General features: G+C 53.1%; 1 protein-coding gene across 1 annotated transcript in view; it reads right to left on the bottom strand.

Annotated features, from left to right (window-relative positions):
- LOC129534938 (F-box-like/WD repeat-containing protein TBL1X) overlaps positions 1 to 25,528 on the bottom strand; it is a 259,363-nt gene that overhangs the window by 6,001 nt on the left and 227,834 nt on the right. Inside the window, 11 exon segments of the mRNA XM_088834558.1 lie at positions 793 to 820; positions 823 to 919; positions 1,360 to 1,434; positions 4,144 to 4,265; positions 9,894 to 9,954; positions 12,129 to 12,226; positions 12,362 to 12,425; positions 13,927 to 14,068; positions 16,045 to 16,177; positions 19,966 to 20,221; positions 22,184 to 22,329. Coding sequence (XP_088690684.1) covers positions 793 to 820; positions 823 to 919; positions 1,360 to 1,434; positions 4,144 to 4,265; positions 9,894 to 9,954; positions 12,129 to 12,226; positions 12,362 to 12,425; positions 13,927 to 14,068; positions 16,045 to 16,177; positions 19,966 to 20,221; positions 22,184 to 22,329 — 1,222 coding nt within the window.

Here is a 25,528-nt window from a genome sequence, read left to right as displayed (position 1 = left end):
TAGCCTTTCCCTTTTCCAGGGGATCTTCCCAACCCAGGGGTTAAACCCAGGTCTCCCACATTGCAGGCGGATTCTTTACCAGCTGACCCACCAAAGAAGCCCAAGAATACTGGAGTGGGTAGCCTCTCCCATCTCCAGGGGATCTTCCTGACCCAGGGATCGAACCGGGGTCTCCTGCGTTGCAGGCAGACTCTTTACCAACTGAGCTACCAGGGAAGCCCAACCAAGCCTGAGGTCCAAGCTAAATTGCTTCCTTTTTTCAGTAATAGTGAAAGCCTTCACCAAAGCAAAGTGCTGCGAGAGTGGACGTTCGCAATTCCTCCCTCCAGCCTCAAGGTTAAAAGCATCCTTATCTTAACTTAGCCATCACGTGATAACCTCTGTCTCGTAGCCCTTTCACAGTGAGCCATCTCTCCATTTACTTTGAGTTAGCTAGTTTCTAAGTAACTTTGAATGTGAGTTGCTCAGTCTTGTCCAACTCCTTGTGACCCCACAGACTGTAGCCCGCCAGGCTCCTCTGTCCATGTGATTTTCCAGGCCAGAATACTGGAGTGGGGTAGCGTATTCCCATCTCCACTGGAACTTCCCAACCCAGGGATCGAACCCGAGTCTCCTGCATTATAGGCAGACTCTTTGGCATCTGAGGGCATAAACACGTTTGCAAGACACACTGACAGCATCTCCTGGTCTCTTGGGGACATGAGTGACTTTTACCAGCCGCCTGGCTGGTGCGGCTTCAGCCACCAAGGCTTTCGGGACCCGAGACTGGGGTGTGGGCTGTCTGTCCTTTACCTCGCCAGCATGATGCTGGAGTTGGGTTGCTGGTGGCCGGCCCAGTGGGACTCCACTTGATGGTGTATATCTCTTTGCTGTGTGCCTGAAGGTCGTGGACACACGTGTCCTGCTTCATACTCCAAATCTAGGGGACGCAACAGGGAACGCAGTGAGCAAAGGCCGATTCTCCCACCAGGGGGTAGGTTCAGCACCGTTCCCTGCCTGGGGCACTGTGGAGGTTTCTCTGTCCCTGGCAAGCTCAAGTCCAGCGGGGTGGGCGGCTGACAAGAGGCAGGTGCTTCACAGGCAGAGGCAGCCGCTGATCACCAGGGAGCGCCAGTGAGAAAGGCCAGGGGGGTCCAGGGTCGGGTTGGGTCTAGTTAGTACTTGGATGGGAGAAAGGCCTCGGGAACGGAAGGAGCCTCCACGGGAGGCTTCAGTGCCGGACAAGCCACACGTCGTTTGCAAAGAGAAAAGACGACAGAGGCAGCAAGAGTGCTCACAACACAAGGAGCGCTGGGACTGAAGACAACACGGGGCCCTGGGGGTCACCAAAGGTCACACGGCCCGGTCTTGCAGCCTTACCTTCAATGTCATGTCATCAGAGCAGGAGGCTAGCAACATGCCAGAGGGATCCCATTTGATGGCGTTGACCTCATTCTGCAAGACAGCAAATGGTTTTCAAAAAAAAAAAAAAGGAAATGAAGGCCTGGAGTAATAAACACAAGCGTCCACCAGGGGGCAGGAGCGCTCTGTCTTCTCCGCAAACAGCCTGGGAGTAGTAAACACAAGTGTCCACCAGGGGGCAGGAGCGCTCTGTCTTCTCCGCAAACAGCCTGGGAGTAGTAAACACAAGCGTCCACCAGGGGGCAGGAGCGCTCTGTCTTCTCCGCAAACAGCCTGGGAGTAGTAAACACAAGCGTCCACCAGGGGGCAGGAGCGCTCTATCCTCACTGCCAAAAGCCTGGGACCTGTAACACAATTTGAATGCAGAGTTTCCAAAGAATAGCAAAGAGAGAAGAAAGCCTTCCTCAGCGATCAGTGCAAAGAAATAGAGGAAAACAACAGAATGGGAAAGACTAGAGATCTCTTCAAGAAAATCAGAGATACCAAGGGAACAACATTTCATGCAAAGATGGGCTCAAGAAAGGACAGAAATGGTACGGTCCTAACAGGACCAGAAGATATTAAGAAGAGGTGGCAAGAATACACAGAAGAACTATATAAGAAAGATCTCCATCACCCAGATAATCATGATGGTATGATCACCAACCTGGAGCCAGATATTTGGAATGTGAAGTCAAGTGGATTTAGGAAGCATCACTACGAACAAAGCTAGTGGAGGTGATGGAATTCCAGTTGAGCTATTTCAGATCCTAAAAGATGATGCTGTGAAAGTGCTGCACTTAATATGCCAGCAAATCTGGAAATCTCAGCAATGGCCACAGTACTGGAAAAGGTCAGTTTTCATTCCAATCCCAAAGAATGCTCAAGCTACTGCACAATTGCACTCATCTCACACGCTAATAAAGTACCGCTCAGAATTCTCCAAGCCAGGCTTCAACAGTATGTGAACCGTGAACTTCCAGATGTTTAAGCTGGATTTAGAAAAGGCAGAGGAACCAGAGATCAAATTGCCAGCATCTGCTGGATCATCAAAGAAGCAAGAGAGTTCCAGAAAAACATCTATTTCTTACTTTATTGACTAGGCTAAAGCCTTTGACTGTGTGGACCACAACAAACTGGAAAATTCTTAGAGATGGGAATACCAGACCACCTGACCTACCTCTGGAGAAATCTGTATGCAGGTCAGGAAGCAACAGTTAGAACTGGACATGGAACAACAGATTGGTTCTAAACAGGGAAAGGAGTACGTCAAGGCTGTATATTGTCACCCTGCTTCTTTAACTTATATGCAGAGTACATCATGAGGAACGCTGGGCTGGAAGAAGCACAAGCTGGAATCAAGATTGCTGGGAGAAATATCAATAACCTCAGGTATGCAGATGACACTACCCTTATGGCAGAAAGCGAAGAAGAACTAAAGAGGCTCTTGATGAAAGTGAAAAAACGTTGGCTTAAGACTCAACATTCAGAAAACAAAGATCATGGCATCTGGTCCCATCACTTCATGGGAAATAGATGGGCAAACAGTGGAAACAGTGGCAGACTCTATTTTCTTGGGCTCCAAAATCACTGCAGATGCTGACTGCACCCGTGAAATTAAAAGACGCTTGCTCCTTGGAAGGAAAGTTATGACCAACGTAGACAGCATATTAAAAAGCAGAGACATTACTTTGTCAACAAAGGTCCTTCTAGTCAAGGCTATGGTTTTTCCAGTAGTCATGTATGGATGTGAGAGTTGGACTGTAAAGAAAGCTGGGCCGAAGAACTGATGCTTTTTAACTGTGGTGTTGGAGAAGACTCTTTAGAGTCCCTTGGATTCCAAGGAGATCCAACCAGTCCATCCTAAGGGAGATCAGTCCTGAATATTCATTGGATCGACTGATGCTGAAGCTGAAACTCCAAAACTTTGGCCACCTGATGCAAAGAACGGACTCACTGGAAAAGACCCCGGTGCTGGGAAAGATTGAGGGCAGGAGGAGAAGGGGACGGCAGAGGATGAGATGGTTGGATCACTGACTCAATGGACATGAGTTTGGGTAAACTCTGGGAGTTGGTGATGGATAGGGAGGCCCGGTGTGCTGCAGTCCACGGGGTTGCAGAGTCGGACACGACTGAGCGACTGAAATGAACTAACACAACCTTCCAGCAGGGGGCAGGAGCGCTCTGCCGTCTCTGCAAGAAGCCTGCTTGCATTCACCCTGGATAAGCAAGCACCACCCCAGGTTTCAGGCCTGTTCCCCTTTCTACTTCCTCCTTGATCCAAAGTGCAAAGTCATACACCCTACACAACCAGCCACCCTCAGCCCTATTTCTCCAAGGAGAAAAAAAAACAAAAACAAAATCACATCTAAGAACGAAGCCAAACGAATTTATCTAGAAGCCAGGATAAAACCAGTAAGTTATTTCAAAGCTGACTATAAAAGTAATTTTCCTACTCACTGTTTTGTATTCCCCTTTATGTCCTCAGACATTTTTATAATAGCTACTTGAAAGTCTTTCCTGCAAAATCCAACACCTGGCTAACACCAGATAATTAAAAAAAAAAGAAAAACACCAAAAAAACTGCCAACTCAGGTGGGTAACTGACCACCGGAGGTAGCTACAAGAGTCCCGAGGAGGCTGTAGGAGAAAGGTTAGCCGTCATAGTAAGTAAGCTTTTAATCCCAGGCAGAGACGAGCCGGTTTCCCAGCTCCCCGCACACCTTTCGTGAACCCGAGGCCCCACAGTCAGGACACACTCACCGTGTGTCCCTGGAACGTTTTGACGGGGCGGTCGCAGCCGAGTCTGCAGACGTGAATACACATATCCGTGCTGCAGGAGGCAAAGGTAGTGTTGTTCTGCCAGTCCACGTCGAGAGCAGGGGCTGCGGAGAAGCAGAGGGTGGCGGGGAGGGGACGACACGGGCATTAGCGGCTGAGCACAGAGCTCAGCTGACTCAGAGGTAGCAGCAGCCGAGCTGAGAAAGCTGACAGTGTGATAAAGCAACGCTCGCAGCGCCAACACAGCCTCGGTCCGCCGCAGACCTTGAGGTCTGCCGTTTATATTTGCAGGGACGACCTGACGGCTCCAGAAAGAGACCTGAGCCCCAGCAAAGCGTCACCCACTGGGTGCCCTGAGCGCACAGCATCTCGCTCCTCTGTCAGGTGACACGGTAGGGGAGAAGCTCCGTGCCACTCCCAGGAACATCACCGGGCTGGGTGATGGATTTTCTTTCGGTAGGGAAGGAAGACAGCAGAAGAAAAAGACTTCACGGCCTACGTGCAATGTGTGTGTGTGTCTCTCACTCAGGTATATCCAACTCTTTGAGATCATGTGGACTGTAGCCCGCCAGACTCCTCTGCCCCTGGGATTCTCCAGGCACAAATACTGGAGTGGGTTGCTATTCCCTTCTCCAGGGAATCTTCCCTGATTCAGGCATGGAACCCAGGTCTTCCGCACTGCAGGCAGATTCTTTAGCATCTGAGCCACCAGCGAAGCCCCATGTTCAAGGTATCAGGGTTGAAAGAAATGCTCCACAACCCGTTACTGAGTTCTACAACTTTAAGACGCTGAGTTGACAAGAACATCTGAGGGGAGACAGGTGGCCTTAGGATGGACACCGTCTCCTGGTCCTTGCTCAGGGGCCGCTGGCTTGAAGACCTCCATGAGGGTTTGGGGGACGTGACGGCCCTCTCTTCCCTTCTGCCATCGTCCCCAGGAGACGACTCAGCACCCTCGTTCTCTCCAGAGACATCCCTGCGTCTACGGAAAAGCAGGGTTAAGTCCTGCAAGCCTCTGCTCAGATCTTCGTCCACTGATCAATACCTAAATCTTGTCTCGTGTGTTTCTTACACGTAAGTCAGCACTGAAGTAGGACCAGAATCCAGTTCCCCCACGATATGATAAATCGGACAAGCCCCTCCCAATCCTTAGCCTTCAACATACATTTATTAATTTTTTAACATTTATACTTTGGCCACCTGATGCAAAGAGACGACTCATTGGGAAGAAACCTGATGCTGGGAAAGATTGAAGGCGGGAGGAGAAGGGGACGACAGAGGATGAGATGGTTGGATGGCATCACCGACTCGATGGACATGAGTTTGAGCAAGCTCCGGGAGTTGGTGATGGACACGGAGGCCTGGCGTGCTGCAGTCCACGGGGTCACAAAGAGTCGGACACGACTGAGCGACTGAACAATTTCTGGCTGTGCTGGGTCTTGGCTGCTGTGCGTGTGTGGTCTCTAGCCGAGGTGTGCGGGGCTTCTCATTGAGGCGGCTTCTCTTGTCAGGGAGCACAGACTAAGTACTCGTGGGGCACGTGTTTACTTGCTCCACAGCACACGGCATCTTCCCGCGTCGGGGATCGAACCCGAGTCCCCTGCCTTCCAAAGGCAGACCCTTAACCACCGGACCACCAGGGGAGCCCCCGTTCTTAACCTTCAAACCAGAGGTGCACCCCATCCACCCTCCTGCCTTCCAGAACTGCAGGACGGATCCCATCAGCTTCCTCGTCTTAGCACCACCCCCTCACAGAGCCCGTGGTGGGAGGGTTTCATGGAGAGGCAAAGCTGGCTTTTTCTCAACAACCCACGAAGCGGGGTTTCAGCACAGGTCCACAGCTCTTGCTGAATTTGCCACATGCGCCCAGTGGAATGAAGGAGCCGGAGTCGATCGGTCAGCAGGACGATCCTGGGAGTGGGGATGCAAAGCCTGCAGCTGCCCTTGTTTATAACACCGCACGCACGAGCCAAGTCACAGATTTCCCGGGCTGGCCTCTGCCTTCGGGCGTGCAATGAATACTCCTGGAAGGGTGACAATCTGGCACGCGGTTCCGGGATGGTTAGCTGCACCTGGCCATGAAAAACTAACGTGTGCTGAGCCCCGGCCGTCCAAACGGAGGGCGCTGTGTACTCAGCTGACTGGGTCTGTGTCCACTGTGCTGCTGGGACCCTGCCCTCCCCTGATTAGTCACGATCCAGGCCTCAGCTGTTCGAGCAAGTCTGGGTGACCTCCCTGCTCACACTTGGCCAATGACATTTGACCATCAGCACCGCTTTAGGTACAGGCAAGCTTCACTTTCCTTTTAACTGTTTCTTGAGAAAAGGTTATAGAATTGATGCTTTGAAACTGTGGTGCTGGAGAAGACTCTTGAGAGTCCTTTGGACAGCCAGGAGATCCAAGCAGTGCATTCTAAAGGAAATCAACCCTGAATATTTATTAGAAGGACTGATGCTGAAGCTCTAATACTTCTGGTCACCTGATGGGAAGGACTGACTCATTGGAAAAGACCCTGATGCTGGGAATGATTGAAGGTGGGAGGAGAAGGGGACGACAGAGGATGACATGGTTGGATGGCATTACTGACTCGATGGACATGGGTTTGCGCAAGCTCCGGGAGATGGTGAAGGACAGGGAGGCCTGGTGTTCTGCAGTCCATGAGGTGGCAAAAAATTGAACACAAATGAGCAACTGAAAAATAACAACAAATAGAATCCCGGGAAGGTGCAGAGATGTTACAGGAAGGCTCTCCCTTGACTCCTTCACCCACTGGTTGCATGTCACGGCCCTGCAGTATAGGGCCGGACTTGGAAGGTCACTGGGTTCAGACCCGGCTGTGTGTGCAGTGGCGTGTTTGATCTCAAGGGCCGATCCGTGTAACCGCCACTGCAAGCGTGTTCCAACACCGCCAGCACCTCCCTTGGGCCATGTTACTGACCCACCATCCCCCTCCCTGGACTGAAATATAAAAGGTATCTCACCCAGGACGTGATCCTTGGAGTCTGACTTTATTTTTTTGTTCCAAACCGCAGAACCCCCTTGAGACCTATCCAAGCCTTTGGGTATTACCCACCTTATGAGTCAACTCACTTGTGTCTGACTCTTTGCGACCCCATGGACTGTAATAGCCTGCCAGGCTCCTCTGTCCATGGGATTCTCCAGGCAGGAAGACTGGAGCGGCTTGCCATTTCCTTCTCCAGGGTCATCTTCCCGACCCAGGGATCAAACCTGGGTTTCCTACACTGCACGCAGATTCTTTAGCGTCTGAGCCACTAGTTAGGTCCTGTCTGAGGCACAGTTGGACCCTCATGGCTCGGGCAGTATTATCAACAGTATCAAAAAAAATTTTTTTTTAAAGTCTATTGATAATCTATTGCTTCTCATGGCTGAGTGGCGGAACACTGTAGAAAAAAACCAGCCCCTCAGTTTTGACTCTTTGGGACCCCATGGACTGCAGCCCGCCAGGCTCTTCTGTCCACAGAATTCTCTAGGCAAGCATACTGGAGCGGGTCGCCATGCCCTCCTCCAGGGGATGACCCAGGGATTGAACCTGGGTCTCCTGTAGCACAAACAGATTCTTTACCATCTAAGCCACCAGGGAAGCTCCCACACTTGTTTTTAACCTGTTCTTTCTCACTGCTGAGCGGTGGGACACTGTTAAGCTCTGAGGCCTAACGTTTCCTGCTGAGCGGGGGCACCCCCACCAGGCCTTCATGGGGAACACCTCCGGAGAGGCAAGGCAACTGCTGATTATCAACACGTCACATGCTGAGGGACGGTTGTCCTTGCAGCTTGAACAAAAGCATGCTCCCTTGTCTTCCATCTTGGACAGAGTCTACCGCGCCGCTTCACGCTATATAGAAAAAGAGCAAATAACACCCAGAGCCAACCCAGCAATGGGATACGGGTCGACCCCGTGGGCAGCAACACCCCAGGCGAGAAGCTCCCTGAGGGCAGAAGAGATACATGGTCCATGGGATAGAAAGCCTGGGACCTTGGGAATGCTCTGGGGAAAATTTACATCCTGCTGAAAGACTCAATACACGAGTCCTCAAGATGGAAACTGGTACAGGAAACTCAGGGGCACATTCCTCTCTGAAAAAATCAGAAGCCAGAGCTGTCTGTGTTACAGATATCACCCCCCATCACGTGAGCACCCTGGTGCTCGGCACCAAGAATCAGAAGCCTGGCAGGGTTCTGCCCCATCACCGAGTTCCCTTCCCTACAACAAAGCTCGAGATGGTCTGAGCCTCTGTCACGAGGCTGCGGTCCCCGAAGGGGGCTCACGCCAGACACGACAGAAATCCGCCAGGCTCACCTGCCTCGGCCTGCTCGGTCTATGGCACAGACGGCCGGCTCGGAGGAGGGGACGCGCACGGATCAAATCAGGAGAGCCCGGTGTCAGGGGCTGGGGAGACGGGCACTATAGAGCTTGTTCCTAACAGGTAAGGGGTCTCCTTCTGGGGTGACAGGAATGGTCTGCAGCTAGACAGCGGTGAATGCTCTGTACATTCTGCCCACTGGAAACACACACACGGACACGGACACGCAGACCCACACACACGGAGACACACACATGCGGACCACCCACCCCCCACAAGAGACAGATCCCACACAGAGACACACACACACACAGATGCCCCTCCAGAGAGATACCCACACCCACAGACCTCACCCCCAAGACACAGATCCCCATATACACATCCCTTACCACACACAGACACACACCCACACACAGACCCCTTCCACAAAGAGAGACACACCCACACACAGACCGCTTCCAGAGACAGAACACACCCACACAGACACACACAGAGACACACACCCACACACAAACCCCTTCCACAGAGAGACAGACACACACCCACACATGGACCCCTTCCACAGAGACACACATCCACACAGAGACACAGTTACACATATTCCCCACCCAGAGACTCCCCTACAGAGAGACACATACACAGGCCACCCCCCCAGCAGATACACATGGGCACACAGAGAGACAAACACAGAAACACACACACACACACAGACCCACATACAGACGGTCACAGTTTGGACGCCCAAGCTCCCTGCTCTTGGAGTCCTGCCCACTTCCTGGTGGGGAAACGTACTTCTACCAAAGGCCCAGCGACTCCCACCTTCATCATTGTTGTTAAGAGCAAAGCAGTCCCAAACACCCCCAGCCCAGCACCCATAGAGATGTGTGCAACGTGGTGTCCCAAGCACAGCCACGGAAGACACGGGCTGACCGCCTCTCCAGCGGGCCGAGGTCTGCACGGCGCCTCCCGGGGTCTGCTGGCCGTGCCAGGAGGGAACGAAGGACCGCCTGCCTTTGCCACGGTCGTGTCAAGGACCCTGCGGGGATCCTCTCCTCCACGTCTGCTTCTGTAGGACCACAGCCCTCCCCTCCTGCTTGAAGCCCACTCCTGAGCACCAAGGTGGATCGCGCTGGCTTGGGGAGTCCTGGGGGCCAGCCCTGTGGTTTCTGAGCATCACCAGGACCGTGGATCTGCCCAGCAGGAGAGACCCTCAGGTATCTGCCAACACATCACTGCCCGATGTATCAGCAAACGTCCACCCTGCACGCTCACCACTGCTCTTGAGGCATGCCTTCTTCCGAGCACTCATCATTACTTTAAGAGACCCTTCTCAGAACTCCAAATTCTTATTTTTGAATGAAAAACAGGAAAAGTTAAAAAAAAAAAAAGTAAAAATAAGAAAGTACTCACCGGAATGAAATGGAAACTGCTGTTTGGCTTCTCCTGTGTGAGCATCCCAGATTATTGTTGTCTGTGCTCCGCAAGAAAAATAAATAATTTTAGTTACTGGTTCCTCCCTCAAAGTTTTCTCCAGAAAAATCTGTCATACACGAGAACACAGCAAGCCCCTCTTTTTTCTAAACTAGCACTGCTCAACTTAAAATTTCCTAGTAAGCACAGTAAAAATTTTTTTAAAAAAAAGAAACCAATAAAACTGATGCTCACAATATATAGTTTATGTCACTGCAGTACGGTGAAAAGGTCACGTCAACGTGATTCAATATATGTGTATCACGTGGCCTGCGTCTTTTTCACTCGCTCTTTGGAATCCGGGGTGTGTCTTACACACTTAAATCACCCAGACATGACACTTATGAACTCAGCCACACGTGTCTGGTTATCATAGTCCTCCGGACAATGGCTGCCATAACTGATATGCAGGAAACTACCAATTTTGGTGGGAATCCATCCCATCTTTATCCTCAAGCTTGCAAACCTATCTTTTTTAAATGAAAAGATGTTTGGTTGCACAGGATATGAGATCTTAAGTTTCCCCAGCCATGGATCGAACGTGTGCCCCTCTGCACTGGAAAGTAGTCTTAACCACTGGACCCAGCGGGGAAATCCCAAACTTGAAAAACTATTGAGAAAAAAAAAAACAAAAAACAATGCATATCTAAAACCCCTTTTGGAGGCAATTTTCCAATTGAAAAGCTGCAGACATGTGATTTCTGAAAAGTCTGTGAAGTGGGAACACGACACACACTAGAAACGGTTCCCCTGGGGTCTGGCACTGATGTATTGCTGTACATATTAAGGAGGAAACAAAAAAAATAAAGATCTCTGCCCCAGAAGACAAAGGAAGTCACGGATGCTTATGAACACATTATAGAGTTGGGGAGTCACTTGGGGAAGAAGCCGGAGGCAGCTTGACACAAAACATTTGGAATTAATTCTCAACTGGAATCTTCAGCTACATTGGAAACTTGACGCCTCCCTGTCAATGACATTTTAACAAAGATCTTCCTTCAGGAAAAACTGGTTCTACTTTGTATCAACTGCGTTAATGTTCCTGGCGAAACAGCCACAGCACTGAGTGTGTTTGAAAAACTTCAGGCCAGCTCCAGCGCTGAGTCGCTTCAGTCGTGTCTGACTCTTTGTGACCCCATGGACTGTAAGTCCACCAGGCTCCTCTGTCCACGGGATTTTCCAGGCAAGAACAGTGGAGTGGGTTGCATGCCTTCCTCCAGGGGATCTTCCCAATCCAGGGATCGAACCTGCGTCTCTTATAAGTCTCCTGCATTGGCAGGCGGGTTCTTTCCCCGCTAGCGCCACCTGGGAAGTTCTAGACCAATTAACATTTTCATCCCCCGCTGCACTGGGTGGTTTATAGGATTTTAATTCCCTGAACGGGGTACTGAACCTGGGCCCTGGGCAGTGAAAGCACCAAGTCCTACCCACTGGACTGCCAGGGAAGCCCCAGCAATTTTTTGTTTGATGGAGATCAGTCCTGAGTGTTCATTGGAAGGACTGATGTTGAAGCTGAGACTCCAATCCTTTGGCTATCTGATGTAAAGAGCTGACTCATTGGAAAAGACCCTGATGCTGGGAAAGATTGAAGGCAGGAGGAGAAGGGGACGACAGAGGGTGAGGTGGTTGGATGGCATCACCGACTCATGGACATGCGTTTGAGCACACTCCGGGAGTTGGTGATGGACAGGGAGGCCTGGCGCGCTGCAGTCCACGGGGTCGCAGAGAGTCGGACACGACTGAGCGACTGAATTGAACTGAATGACATAAACATATAAAATACTAACACACCTTACAACGTATTACCTTAAACACACACTGGGCAAAAGTAGACATGACTTCCCCAAAAGCTTTTATGGATCAGAAATACATGTGAGCCACTCTGGGTTAAGCACCCAGCCGGGATCCCTCACTTAAATTTCCTCCCTGAGAATGTATCAGTTTCAAGAACACTGGTCTTATTCCTGCCACAGCTGATTCATCACGGGACACGGTCTCACTCACAGGCTTCTGGAATTCCAGAAGACTCAAAAGCACAGAGGCTCACAAAAGCTAAACAAGGCCCCCTTTGATTTCTTAAGGGGAGGCAGAATTTCCACAATTCTAAGAAACCGTGATGTTTCCCGAGAGATTAAACGTGGATGAAAAAGCAGCGTATCTCACGCAAATACTCACTTTGTCTACCCCAGCACTCAAAATGTAATTCCCCTTCTTGTTCCATTTCAAGGCGAAGATGGGGCCTTTATGCTGGCCTAAGGTGCTGGCCAGGTTACCTGGTACGTTACAAACAAGGAGAGAAAGCAGGGTGACTTCTGAGACCCGCTCCGTCTGGACCCCGGATGATGACAACTGAAAGCGCCCCGCGCCCCCAACCCGAACGTGAGGGAGGCGGGGCCAGGAGGACTTACCATCCTCTGTCCATATTCTTGCAAAACCATCATAGGAACCCGTAGCCAACAGTGTCCCGTCACTCTGCGGGTCAGAAACACACACCAACACAAACTATTTATTAGAGGCTGCACGCGGGACCTTGATTCCCCGAGCAGGGGTCAGACTCACGGCCCCTGCAATAGAGGTGCAGACTCCTGACCTCCGGACCACCAGGGAAGTCCCAGGCTTCCCCCACCAAAATCATCACAAGGCCAGGGGGCGAGGAAAACACAGCACACCCCGTCACCACGGACAACATCAACAAAAGACCCCGTACGCAAAGTTAACTGTGACTTTGGGAGACACAGGCGAGCTTTCAAAAACAGCTGCAGACACTTTGACGAGAGAAGAGTTTGTGATGAAATGACAGGACGTACAGTAACGTGATAAACGGCTGGTGGGAATGCAAACTAGGACAGCCACTATGGAGAACAGGGTGGAGATTCCTTACAAAAACTGGAAACAGAACTGCCATACGACCCAGCAATCCCACTGCTGGGCATACACATTGAGGAAACCAGGATTGAAAGAGACACGTGGACCCCAATGTTCATCACAGCACTGGTTACAATAGCCAGGACATGGAAGCAACCTAGATGCCCATCAGCAGACAAATGGATAAGAAAGCTGTGGTACATAAACACAATGGAATATTACGCAGCCATTAAAAAGAGTACATTTGAATCAGTTCTGATGAGGTGGATGAAACTGGAGCCTATTTTACAGAGTGAAGTAAGTCAGAAAGAAAAACACCAATACAGTGTCCTAACGCGCATACATGGCATTGAGAAAGATGGTAATGATAACCCTATATGCGAGACAGCAAAAGAGACACAGATGTACAGAACAGTCTTTTGGACTCTGTGGGAGGAGGCGAGGGCGGGATGATCTGGGAGAATGGCCTTGAAACACGTATATTATCACATGTGAAACAGATCGCCAGTGCAGGCTCGATGCATGAGGCAGGGTGCTCGGGTCCGGTGCACTGGGATGACCCTGAGGGATGGGATGGGCAGGGAGCTGGGAGGCGGTTTCAGGATGGGGAAGCCATGTACACCCGTGGCGGATTCATGTCAATGTATGGCAACAACCACTAAAATATTGTAAAGTCATTAGCCTCCAATTAAAATAAATAAATTAAAAAAAAACAACCCTGAAAACAGAAAAAATAAATAAATAAACTATATAAGTCCCCCCCAAAAAATGTGATGAAGATACACTGAAAAGATACTGTACAGCTGTGTGTTTGTCCGGGCACAGACGCTGAGGGTCGGGTGGGAAGTCAGCACCTCCCTGGGCACACCTCATAGGCCACCCCCACATAACAGGCTCCCCGATAAAGCTGCCAAACACCTCCTGCCAACGTGGAGCTTACTGAACACCATCCGGCTGGTGGTCCGCCCAGACCCCCGGGTGGGCTGACCCACGATCCCGTCCCCTTCCTCGGGTCCACCCCAGCTCCATCCAACACTCCAAGCCCTCGCCGAGGCCGCGGGGACCACACAGGTAGTCCCTGATGGCGTCCGGGAGGCAGGCGGCTTACGTTCCAGTCCAGCGAGGTGACGTCTTTGTTACTGGGGACGTCGTGGCCCCCCTCCCGGATGCAGTGCCTCAGCACCAGCTGCGTGGAGCCCCCGTTGCTGTTTTCATTCAGGTTCCATATCCTGGCGGTTGAGTCTCCGGACCTGCGCAAGGAACAGACCTGGCACTCAACCTCCCAGACCCAGAGCGAGCAACACCCACTGCTGCTTGTCGCCTGGCTGCGTCTCCATCTTTTTAATGTCGCTCCGAAAAAAAAAAAATCACAGTGGTTTTCTCTTTCCAATCTTAGATGCCCTTAATCATTTTACATGTCTGCGCATAGCTTTCCACATGGCTGAGAAAACAGCTGAATAAGGACTTTTGCACAGTCTTAGACACCCCAAGGGTTCCCCCCACTCAAAACCCTGCTCTATACACTCTGAAAAGGTTCCACACACGACACAGGAAGGGAATGTCTGTCCCAGGAGAAAAGACTCGCACACCTGGACCCTGGGCACCCCAAAACCTGACCCTGGAGGACTTGGACACGGACCCCAGGCACCCCAAAACCTGACCCTGGAGGACTCGGACACCTGGACCCCGAGCACCCCAATACCTGACCCTGGAGGACTGGGATACCTGGACCCCGGGCACCCCAAAACCTGACCCTGGAGGACTCAGACACCTGGACCCCGGGCACCCCAAAACCTGACCCTGGAGGACTCGGACACCTGGACCCCGGGCACCCCAAAACCTGACCCTGGAGGACTCGGACACCTGGACCCCAGATACCCCAAAACCTGACCCTGGAGGACTGGGATACCTGGACCCCGGGCACCCCAAAACCTGACCCTGGAGGACTCGGACACCTGGACCCCGAGCACCCCAATACCTGACCCTGGAGGACTTGGACACGGACCCCAGGCACCCCAAAACCTGACCCTGGAGGACTCGGACACCTGGACCCCGAGCACCCCAATACCTGACCCTGGAGGACTGGGATACCTGGACCCCGGGCACCCCAAAACCTGACCCTGGAGGACTCGGACACCTGGACCCCGGGCACCCCAAAACCTGACCCTGGAGGACTCGGACACCTGGACCCCAGATACCCCAAAACCTGACCCTGGAGGACTGGGATACCTGGACCCCGGGCACCCCAAAACCTGACCCTGGAGGACTCGGACACCTGGACCCCGAGCACCCCAATACCTGACCCTGGAGGACTGGGATACCTGGACCCCGGGCACCCCAAAACCTGACCCTGGAGGACTGGGATACCTGGACCCCGGGCACCCCCCAACCTGACCCTGGAGGACTCGGACACCTGGACCCCGGGCACCCCCCAACCTGACCCTGGAGGACTTGGACACCTGGACCCCGGGCACCCCAAAACCTGACCCTGGAGGACTCGGACACCTGGACCCCGGGCACCCCAAAACCTGACCCTGGAGGACTCGGACACCTGGACCCCGGGCACCCCAAAACCTGACCCTGGAGAACTCGGACACGGACACTGGGCACCCCAAAACTGACCCTGGAGGACTCGGACACCTGGACCCCGGGCACCCCCAAACCTGACCCTGGAGGACTCGGACAGCTGGACCCCAGGCACCCCAAAACCTGACCCTGGAGGACTCGGACACCTGGACCCCGAGCATCCCAATACCTGACCCTGGAGGACTGGGATACCTGGACCCCGGGCACCCCAAAACCTGACCCTGGAGGACTCGGACACCTGGACCCCGGGCACCCCAAAACCTGACCCTGGAGGACTCGGACACCTGGACCCCGGGCACCCCAAAACCTGACCCTGGAGGACTCGGACACCTGGACCCCAGATACCCCAAAACCTGACCCTGGAGGACTGGGATACCTGGACCCCGGGCACCCCAAAACCTGACCCTGGAGGACTGGGATACCTGGACCCCGGGCACCCCCCAACCTGACCCTGGAGGACTCGGACATCTGGACCCCGGGCACCCCCCAACCTGACCCTGGAGGACTCGGACACCTGGACCCCGGGCACCCCTCAACCTGACCCTGGAGGACTTGCACACCTGGACCCCAGGTACCCCAAAACCTGAGCCTGGAGGACTCGAATATCCAGATCCCGGGCACCCTCGGCCTGACCCCTTACCCTGAAGCCAAGAGGTCACTGACAGGGTTCCAGGCACAAATGAACACCTCTGACTCGTGGCCCCGAAGGACGGTGGCTTTGCTGGGCGGGATCTCCACGTCTCCGTCTATTTCCATTGGTTTCGAATGATTATCTGTCGCGGGGAACAGGACAGGACACGTGTCTGAGTGACAGGGAAGAAACACATCCATCCTCAGGGCACGTTCGCTTTACAGACAACTTCCTCCGCTGCACTGCCAGGTCACTTGTGACGACGGTAGCCAGGTGATGGCTTCTGTGTAACCTTCGGTGAAGCCACACTTCTTCACAGTCTCCAAATTCGATAGGGGGTTAAAAACTCGTGTTTATTCTTTGTGATTAGGGCCAGGCTCATAGGGGATAACAAAGGGAATAAGACTGGACACAAACAACAGACAGCTGTCTCCTAAGCAGAATTTCAAGGTTCCTTCTCTCTCTTTCATTTCTACAGTAAAAAAGCAGCATATTTTGTTACTAATAAGTCAGTGAGGAGAAGGGGATGACAGAGGATGAGACGGTTGGATGGCATCACTGACTCAATGGACATGAGTCTGAGCAAACTCCGGGAGATGCTGATGGACAGGGAAGAATGGCGTGCTACAGCCCATGGGGTCTCAAAGAGTCAGACCCCACTGAACGAACAACAGCAACACAAGTGCAATTAGGAGTTTCTGAATAACAAAGCCTATCTCAGTCTTTGTAATATCCCTAGAACTTAAGCTGCGTTGTTGCTGTTGAGTCGCTAAGTCACGTCCGACTCTTTGTGACCTGGCTTCTCTGTCCATGGGGATTCTCCAGGCAAAAAGACTGGAGTGGGTTGCTCTTTCCTCCTCCAAGGGATCTTCCTGACCCAGGGATCGAACCCGCATCTCTTAATGTCTCCTGCATTGGCAGACAGGATCTTTCCTGGTGAACAACTCAGCAACTGAACAAGTAGTCCGTTGCAAACATTGCTGCTAGAATGCAAGTTATAATGCAAATGCCAGTGGGAATAATTAGGACACATATTGAGTTTGAGTGAACTCCGGGAGTTGGTGATGGACAGGGAGGCCTGGCGTGCTGTGATTCATGGGGTCACGGAGAGTCGGACACGACTGAACGACTGAACTGAACTGAAAGTTTTCTCAGCAAAAGTTCCTTCTGTTGATGGGACAAGTGATTTTTATAAGACATCTTCCTGAGGTGTCACCTCCTTACCTACGAAGCTCCCACATGGACACACCATGCTTCTTCCAGAAAGCTCACCACCCACAACCCTTCAGGCTGCAAACAACCTCATGGTCTTGGGACTCAAACGCTATTTTCTTACTGGAACCAAGTGTGTTCCAGGCTTTTGAAGCCACGCAGACACACCCCAGATGACCCAACGGGGACTCCAGGTTGCAAAAGGGTGGTAGCAACAAGTCATGGTTGATGCCATCCCCAAGAGACTCATCCTGGATCGTGCTGTAGTGTGAAGTCGCTTAGTCATGCCCGACTCTTTGCGACCCCATGGATTGTAGTCTGCCAGGCTCCTCTGTCCATGGGATCTCCCCAGGGAGGAACACTGGAGGGGGTTGCCATTTCCGCCTCCAGGGGATATTTCAGACCCAGGGATTGAACCTGGGTCTCCCGCACCGCAGGGAGATTCTTTACCATGTGAGCCCCCAGCAAAGTCCTGAAAAGCGGACGCAATTTTTTCCTTTCTATGCGGCACAAGAAAGAAGGTTCTTGAAGGCCAGGATGAAGTCTAACTTCAGACGCTGTAAGTCTGGCTGAAGCTGCCTTGTAACAAGAGCAGGGGGGACAGAGTAGAAGCTGGAAAACAGCGGACAGTGCATGTGTGTGTGTGTCTCTGCGGGGTAGGTTGGTGGCCAGCCCTCAGGCGGAAAGTAACCCCACTGCAGAGGCCCCCTCAAATGAAGGGGGAGCTGGGAGCTTCCAGCGCGTGTTCAGGAGTGCAGCTGTCTCCATGTGGCTATGCTCCCTTGGCATTTTAGATTGAAAGACACAGTGGAGTTTAAAAGTTTGCAAGATTTCTGTCACAGTAGTGAAGGTGCTCAGTTGTGTCCAACTCTTTGGGACCCCACAGACTGTAGCTTACCAGGTTTCTCTGTCCATGGGATTTTCCAGGCAAGAATACTGGAGTGGGTTGCCATTTCCTTCTCCAGGAGATCTTCCTGACCCAGGGATTGAACCCGGGTCTCCTGCATTGTAGGCAAACGCTTTACCATCTGAGCCACCAGGGAAGTCACAGTAGTAGGTACATAAGATTTCTCAAGGCTCACCAATTATGTGCCCTTTCTGGGGTGGAAGGTGAAGAAAACAGGGACGTTCACCTTCTGGGCTGTAGCTGAACCAAACAAGGACTTTCTTCCTGTTTCACTTTTAGCACCTTGATGGAGAAACCCCATGGGACTGGGCAAGCCCACGAATGACGTGTGGGCACGAGCCACATTATCTTTTCTTCTTTCCTGGCCTCCCGCCCTTGTGAACCTTGTGAGCAATGACTATTGGAAGGTCACTTGATTTGACACTGCACAGACAGTTCTTGAAGCCATCCTGCATGGCAGCCTGGCCCTTCTCTCAGCCCAGCGGTGGAGCCGTGTCCCGACTCCAGTGGGGAGCAGCCTCAGCCCGGACATGACAATCTTCCCCTTCGGGAGTGCAGAGCAGCTCAGAGGGAAGGGTGTGTTCAAAATAGGGAAGAACACACACGCACTGGCAGAGGCTTACATGCACGCACACACACGTACACTCTGAATGTAGAACGTCCTTGAAGCTGTCTCTGATTTGTAAGCAGGAGGTTCTCTGGCCTTCCCTGGTGGCTCGGATGGTATAGAATCCACCTACCAATGCAGGAGACGCAGGTCCAATCCCTGGGTCGGGAAGATCCCCTGGAGAAGGGAATGGCTCCAGTGTTCTTGCCTGGAGCATCCAATGGACAGAGGAGCCTGGCGGGCTACAGTTCGTGAGGTTGCAAAGAGTTGGATATGACTGAGCAACTAAGCACCCTCTAACTTGAGGCTCTCTGCCTTATTTTGCACACACTTTTGGGCATTAGCTAACAGGGACTCTGCTGCAACCAACCGCATTAGCCGGCATCCACTATCTGGGCCTGGTGACCTCTCAGTGACCCTGGGCTCTGAGTGTCACGTCAGAATCTGTCCGCAGGGCAGGACAGTGCAGGGGGCCTCCAGAGACGAGACCCTCCTGAGCTGGGCGGTGTTCACACGGCAGCAGGACTCCTACAGCTGAGGATGTGCAGGGATTAGAAAGTCATGTCATCGGTACCACGTATAAAATCAGACTGCCAGCGGGAACGTGCTGGGGCTTCCCACGTGGTGCTCGTGGTAAAGAACCCGCCTGCCCCTGCAAGAGACGGGGCTTCGATCCCCGGCTTGGGAAGAGCCCCTGGGTGGAGGAAACGGCGACCCGCTCCAGTACTGGTGCCGGCAGAAGCCCGTGGACAGAGGAGCCTGGCGGGCGACAGCCCATGGGGGTTGCAAAAGAGGCAGACGTGATGGAAGTGACGTCGTGCACACATGCACGGGAATACGCTGTCGTGATGTGGGGAGCTCTGTAAATAACCCAGAGGGATGAGATGGGCTGGGAGGGAGCTTCAGGAGGGAGGGGACGTGTGTATACCCATGGCTGATTCGCGTTGATGGACGGCAGGAGACCTATGTACAACCTATGCAGATGCTGGTGTAGACGGATGGCAGAAACCAACACGATACTGCATCCTTCAATTAAACAAACCAACCACATCTAAGGATTTCGATGGGAAAATTGGAGCAAGAAGGCCTCCTAGGTGCATAGTAAGCCAACGCCAGCCAAGGCCTGCAGGGCACCGTCCAGCGGACCCAGCCAGACTCGGAGGACACCAGAGAAGCCCGCCGGGACCGGGCACCCCGCACTCACTGACGGCGTGTGCTCCGTTCTCCTCCCCGTTGACCGTGGCCTCGCCGTTCTTTGGTGGGTTCTGCTGGGAAACGGCCGCGGGGGCTGCCGTCGTGGCTGCTGCCGCCGCTGCTGCCGTCGCTGCTGCGGCCGCGGCCGCCTGCTGCTGGGCCAGCTTCTCCCGGAAGGCCTGCTGCCGCGTCTGCACCACGTCCGGCATCACCGCGTCGATCAGGGACAGCGACTCTATGGGGCGGCCGTCGAACACCGTGCCATCCTGCGGACAGAGGCCCGGGGAGGGGGGTGGGTCAGCTCCGGCTGGGTGTCTCCTGGGTCGGAAACGCAGGTGCCTGAGGCCCCGGGGAGGCGTGGGGGGCTGGCCCGGACTGGGACTGCGAAGCGGTGGCCCATAGACACCCAGCACTCGGCCAATAGCAACGTGAACCCACACGTGAGGGGGCCACCCCAAGCCTCCTATTTCCCGTCACGACCGCAGGGCTGCAGTGCTCTCAATGCAAGGAGGCGATCCTGCTCCTCAGGGCCGGGGCAGGGGGGCATCTGGGAAAATCTGGAGGCGTGTCTGGTGGTCACGACTGCAGGGGGTACAGCTGGCATGTAGCAGGGAGGGACCAGACATGCCACCCAACATCCTGCAGTGCACAGGATGTGCCCCGACTCCACCCCCAGGGAGGAAAGGTGTGGTCCTCCAGAGTGGAGAGCGCAGAGGGAGAGAGACCCTGCCCTCGCCGGATGCTCTGACAAGTCTCGGGCTCAAGCTGGACAGTCCTGCCCAGCCCGAATCAGACTCTGACTCATAGCACGCCTGTTTTCTCAGCTTCCTCTGAGTCTCCTAGTTTCCATCAACCATGGGAAAAAAAAAAATCTCCCTACCCGCTTAGAAAAGACAGGAGAGTGACAGAGTCCTTTGCTGAGAAGGTGCTCTGATTGTCAGAGTCACACGGAACTCAGGGTCTCTCCCTGTGTCTGCTAGATGTTCAGACAGGTTTTAGACCGCCTTTTCCTCATAAATCAGGAAGAAGTGAAGGACGGAGGTATCAACTACACAGTAACTCGAATGAAACAGCACCCCAGCTGACTATCGGATACTACACGATATCTGAAAATTAGGAAACAACTGAAAACAATGGAAAAAAAAAAAAGCCACCCTCACCCCCCGATTCTGCCCAGTGGCCAGTGTTGACAGGCGGGGCAGTCAGCTTCTCCGCCAACCTTCCTTCTTTGCATATTCACGTCCCAGACGGATGACGATTATGCAAAAGGTAGTCACTGCACAGAGTAATAAAACACATCCTTGCCTAAACTCTGAACACACACCGTCTCACGTATAACAGTCGGAAAGCAAAATGACAAATGAGACGACCTTTCAGTCTCCTCTAGGCAACGCTGGATTCTGAACTGCCGAGGGAGAGAAGGTACGGAGATGAAAGACATGGAAACTGCGTGTGTGTGTGTCTGTATGTGTGTGTGTGTGTCTGTATGTGTGTTTGTGTGTCTCTATGTGTGTGTGTGAAAGTCACTCAGTCGTGTCTGACTTTTGCAACCCCTTCTCCGGGCCAGAATCCTGGAGTGGGGAGCCGTTCCCTTCTCCAGGGGATCTTCCCAAGTCCACGACTGAACCCAGGTCCCCTGCATTGCAGGTGGATTCTTTACCAGTTGAGGCACGAGGGAAGCCCAAGAACACTGGAGTGGGTAGCCTATTCCTTCTCCAGTGGCTCTTCCTGATCCAGGAATCAAACCTGGGTCTCCTGCTTTGCAGGCAGATTCTTTCTCAGCTGAAAATTCTTTGCCTTTACAAGGGAAGCCCATATGTGTGTGTCTATGTGCCCGTGTGTGTGTGTGTGTCTGTGTGTGTGCCTGTGTGGGTATGCGTGTCTGTATACGTACCTGTTAACGTGTGTGTGCGTTTGTGTGTATCTGTGTGTGTAGGGAAATCCAATCACGGCATCACACACTCTGAGAGCTGGGGTCCTGTATTCCTATCCCCACACATGTTTTATGGAAAAAAAAAAAGAGAGAGACTTAGATGGGGGCACGTTGCCAGCAGAAGATCCCAGGCACCCCGATGTAAGGAGATGAAAGAGGAGACTGCCTCCTGTCGGGCTGGAAAGCCCACAGAGTCGGCAGGCAGCACCCAGGCTCCCCGCAGCGGGGCGCGTGCTGCAGGGCCTGCGTCCTGCTCCCCCCGCCTCCCCAGCCCCAGGAGGAGGGCCCACGTTACCTCGTTGATGCTGATTTCGGCCTCCACATACTGCAGGCCCTTCTGCAGGATGGAGATGAGGGCGGCGGGCGGCACTAGCGTCCCATTGATGTTGGACTGGCTGATATGGCTCTCGATACCGAATGTGAACGCCGAGTGGGAAAAACCTGCAGGAACACGGGGTGGGTGGGGTTCCGTGAGGCCTGGCCTTATAGCAGGCATCCCTGGGGGTCACACGTCCCTGACGAGTAGGGGGCAGCAGGTGGGGACGTGGTCATAGGACGCCCGGCCTCTGGTGTGGGAGGTCATGGGCGGTGTCCCAGACACAGACGGCAGACCAACGTGTGCCTGCGTGAAACAGCTGGTAAAAAAGCAGAGGCTTAAAAAAAAAAAAAAAAGAAAGGAAAGAAAGCAGCGGCTTTCCGGTGCCATTATTATTATTATTTTTTTTAAACAAAGAAACAACTTTTTTTTTTTTTTTTTAAATTTTTGGCTACCAAGTGCTGCAAGTGGGATCTTAGTTCCTAGACCAGGGATCGAACCCGTGCCCCCGACCGCCACCGCTGCACTGGGAGCTCGGGAGTCTTAACCACTGGACTGCCAGGGAAGTTTCCCCCTCCCCTCCCACCCAACCCTTTCCAGCATTATTAAAAGCAAGAGAGGCCACAGTCTGCCCCGGGGTAGACGTTACAGAAGTCGGACTCCAGGCTCTGTGTGCCTGGGTTCTGCACAACTCCTTTCAGAAGCTCACGCTGATGTTTGCTGGCAGAAGCCCCCTCCCAGCGTTCGGGGCAAACGAAGCTCACCACCAACCGTGGGAAAAAACACGAGGCGGTTCTGCACCCAACGCAGGGTAACCTTGAGTCGCTTTATGGAACTGGGCATGTTCCCCACTCCTGCCCTTGACTAAAGGCTGAAGGGTCCCCCACACCCTGCAAAGCCCCTGCAGTACCCTCGTCAAGTATCTCTGCACAAACCCACCGACAACACTGGGCAGGTGAGAGGTGCTCACAGATAAGGCATGCGAGGAGCTGCTTGGATGAAAATATGCAGAGAGAAAGATTGGGCCAGTGACTACACATCACAAACAAGGCGCAATTCAAAGAAGGAAACTGCAGTAACAAACAAGGCCTGTGTCAATGAAGGGCGCTGCAGGGCCAGGAAGGAGGTTTTCCCGGGCCTTTGGGTTGGGGAGGGAACGGTCTGAGGCATGTTTCCCCTCTGCTCTGTCACCTGCTGGGGGGGGGGGGTCCCGGGCACCCCCACCCCCATCACTTGTGAGCATCTTCCCATCAAGACCGTCTCATCCTATGTGCTGGGGTGGGTAGGGGCGTTAGCCGGGAGTCTCACAGGGGAGCCTGCACACTGCCTCCCCACCTCGCATTCCTAGGACACCCCCTTCATCAGCCGGATGATGGGCCGCCCGCCCCCAGCCTCCGTTTGGGTCAACAAATACAGCCAGCCTCTGCAATACACGGAACGGCCAGCAAGATGGCAATGTTGCTCCACACAAGGACAGCCCTGTCTGCAAACGTCGCTTTCTCTCCCCCCACCCCTCCCCCTCGTGGCCTGATTATTAAGAATATATGCCATAGGCACTTGATTCATATTTATTTCCAGAGTAATACTGTAGAGCCTGCTATTAACTTCCTGTGTTATTTCTTTACAAGCCGGAACCACCTACATGAGACTGTGCAAGAGAGCACTTGGGAGGCTCTCTCTCCAACACAGGGTCCCTGCGCTCCTGTTGTTGGAAGGGCATGAGCCAAGGAAGGCCCTTTGCAAATCGGCCTTATGTTTTTCCTTCTGACTTGTTTCTCTTCTCTGGCCCTCCTTTGCCCTAACCACTCCCGCCGCAACAGAAACATCCACCCCTGTTCTTCACCAACGACCTTATTCTCTGCATCTCCGCCACCACACACAGAGTCTTACTTAATCTCCAAGCTCTCTCACGCAGTTTCCAGCAAGGGTGCACGAGAAAAACCCCAGGTCAGCGGACACAGAAGGAGCGAGTGGATATCATCGGCTGAGAGACGCCCCAACCCCACGGACTCCCTTCCTACATACTCTGGGCCACAGTGGCTTCTGTCTTGTAGAATTCTTCCCGGGTGCCCATCTGACCCACTGACTGTTTCCATCTCCTTATCCATGTCTCCACCAGCAGATAGGACAGGACGCCGGACTGAGAGTCATCTACTTCCCTCCTGGTATGTTCACAAGGTCCAGAGCAGAACCACACCCACTAGGGTAATAACAAGACGCCACCCACCAGCCCCGACACGGTGCCCACAGATGACCAGGTCTTGCTTCTGATTGAAGAACGCTTCTTAATTCATGTAAGCCTCCCCACGACCACCTCCCCTCCCTGCTGGCTGAGACGGTTAAAGAATCTGCCTGCAGTGCCGGAGGACCTGGGTTCGATCCCTGGGTTGGGAACATCCCCTGGAGAAGGGAATGGCAACCCACTCCAGTATTCTTGCCTGGAGAATCCCCACGGACAGAGGAGCCAACGGGGTCACAATGAGTCGGACATGATTGAACGACTAAGCACACACAGGACCACCTGCAATCTCTCCCTTGTACCCTTATGATCTGGTCCTGAGATCACCCTCAAGGTCTGACGCATGTCATGAACTAGCGCCAAGCTCGTGGCTGGACACCCGTCTCTCAGCCCACCACAAAATTCCGCCTAGAACCTTCTTCGGAGTGTTCCCCCAGGGCACAGCGTGTACTGTGGCCAGGGCCCCCGACAAATAACATCTTAGCAACTGTGGGAGCAGCAGTCAGAGAGAGGTCACACTTCTGGTATATGTCTTTTCCATTTCAGCTGCTGTAAGAAAATCCCACAGGCTGCGTGGTGTCAGCCACAGACATTTATTTCTCACAGTTCCAGAGGCTAAACTCCAATATCAAGGCACTGGCACGTTCAGTGTCTGCTCAGAACCACTTTACGGACCACACAAATAACTATGTTTTCCCCGTAATCTCAGGAGCAATAAAGCTCTGTGGGGCCTCTTACAAGGGCACTAACCGCATTCACGCAGGCCCCATCCTCAGGACCTGATCAACTCCTAAAGGCTGAACTTCCAAATATTATCTGGGGATAGTTGTTCAGTTGCTTAGCTGTGTCCGACTCTGCAAACCCATGGACTGCAGCACGCCAGGTTCCTCTGTCCTTCACCATTTCCTGGAGCTTGCTTAAACTCGTGTCCATCGAGTCAGTGATGCCATACAACCATCTCATCCTCTGTCGTCCCCTTCTCCTCCTGCCTTGAGTCTTTCCCAGCATCAGGGTCTTTTCCAATGAGTCAGTTCTTCACATCAGGTGGTCAAAGTATTGGAGTTTCAGCTTCAACATCAGTCCTT

Source organism: Moschus berezovskii, chromosome Y (assembly GCF_049115385.1).
Source record: "Moschus berezovskii isolate FMDL1 chromosome Y, NW_MosBer_1.0, whole genome shotgun sequence".
In the NCBI taxonomy this organism is placed as follows: domain Eukaryota; kingdom Metazoa; phylum Chordata; class Mammalia; order Artiodactyla; family Moschidae; genus Moschus; species Moschus berezovskii.
Note: the sequence above shows the minus strand (reverse complement) of the source record. Positions and strands in the feature narration are given on the sequence as shown.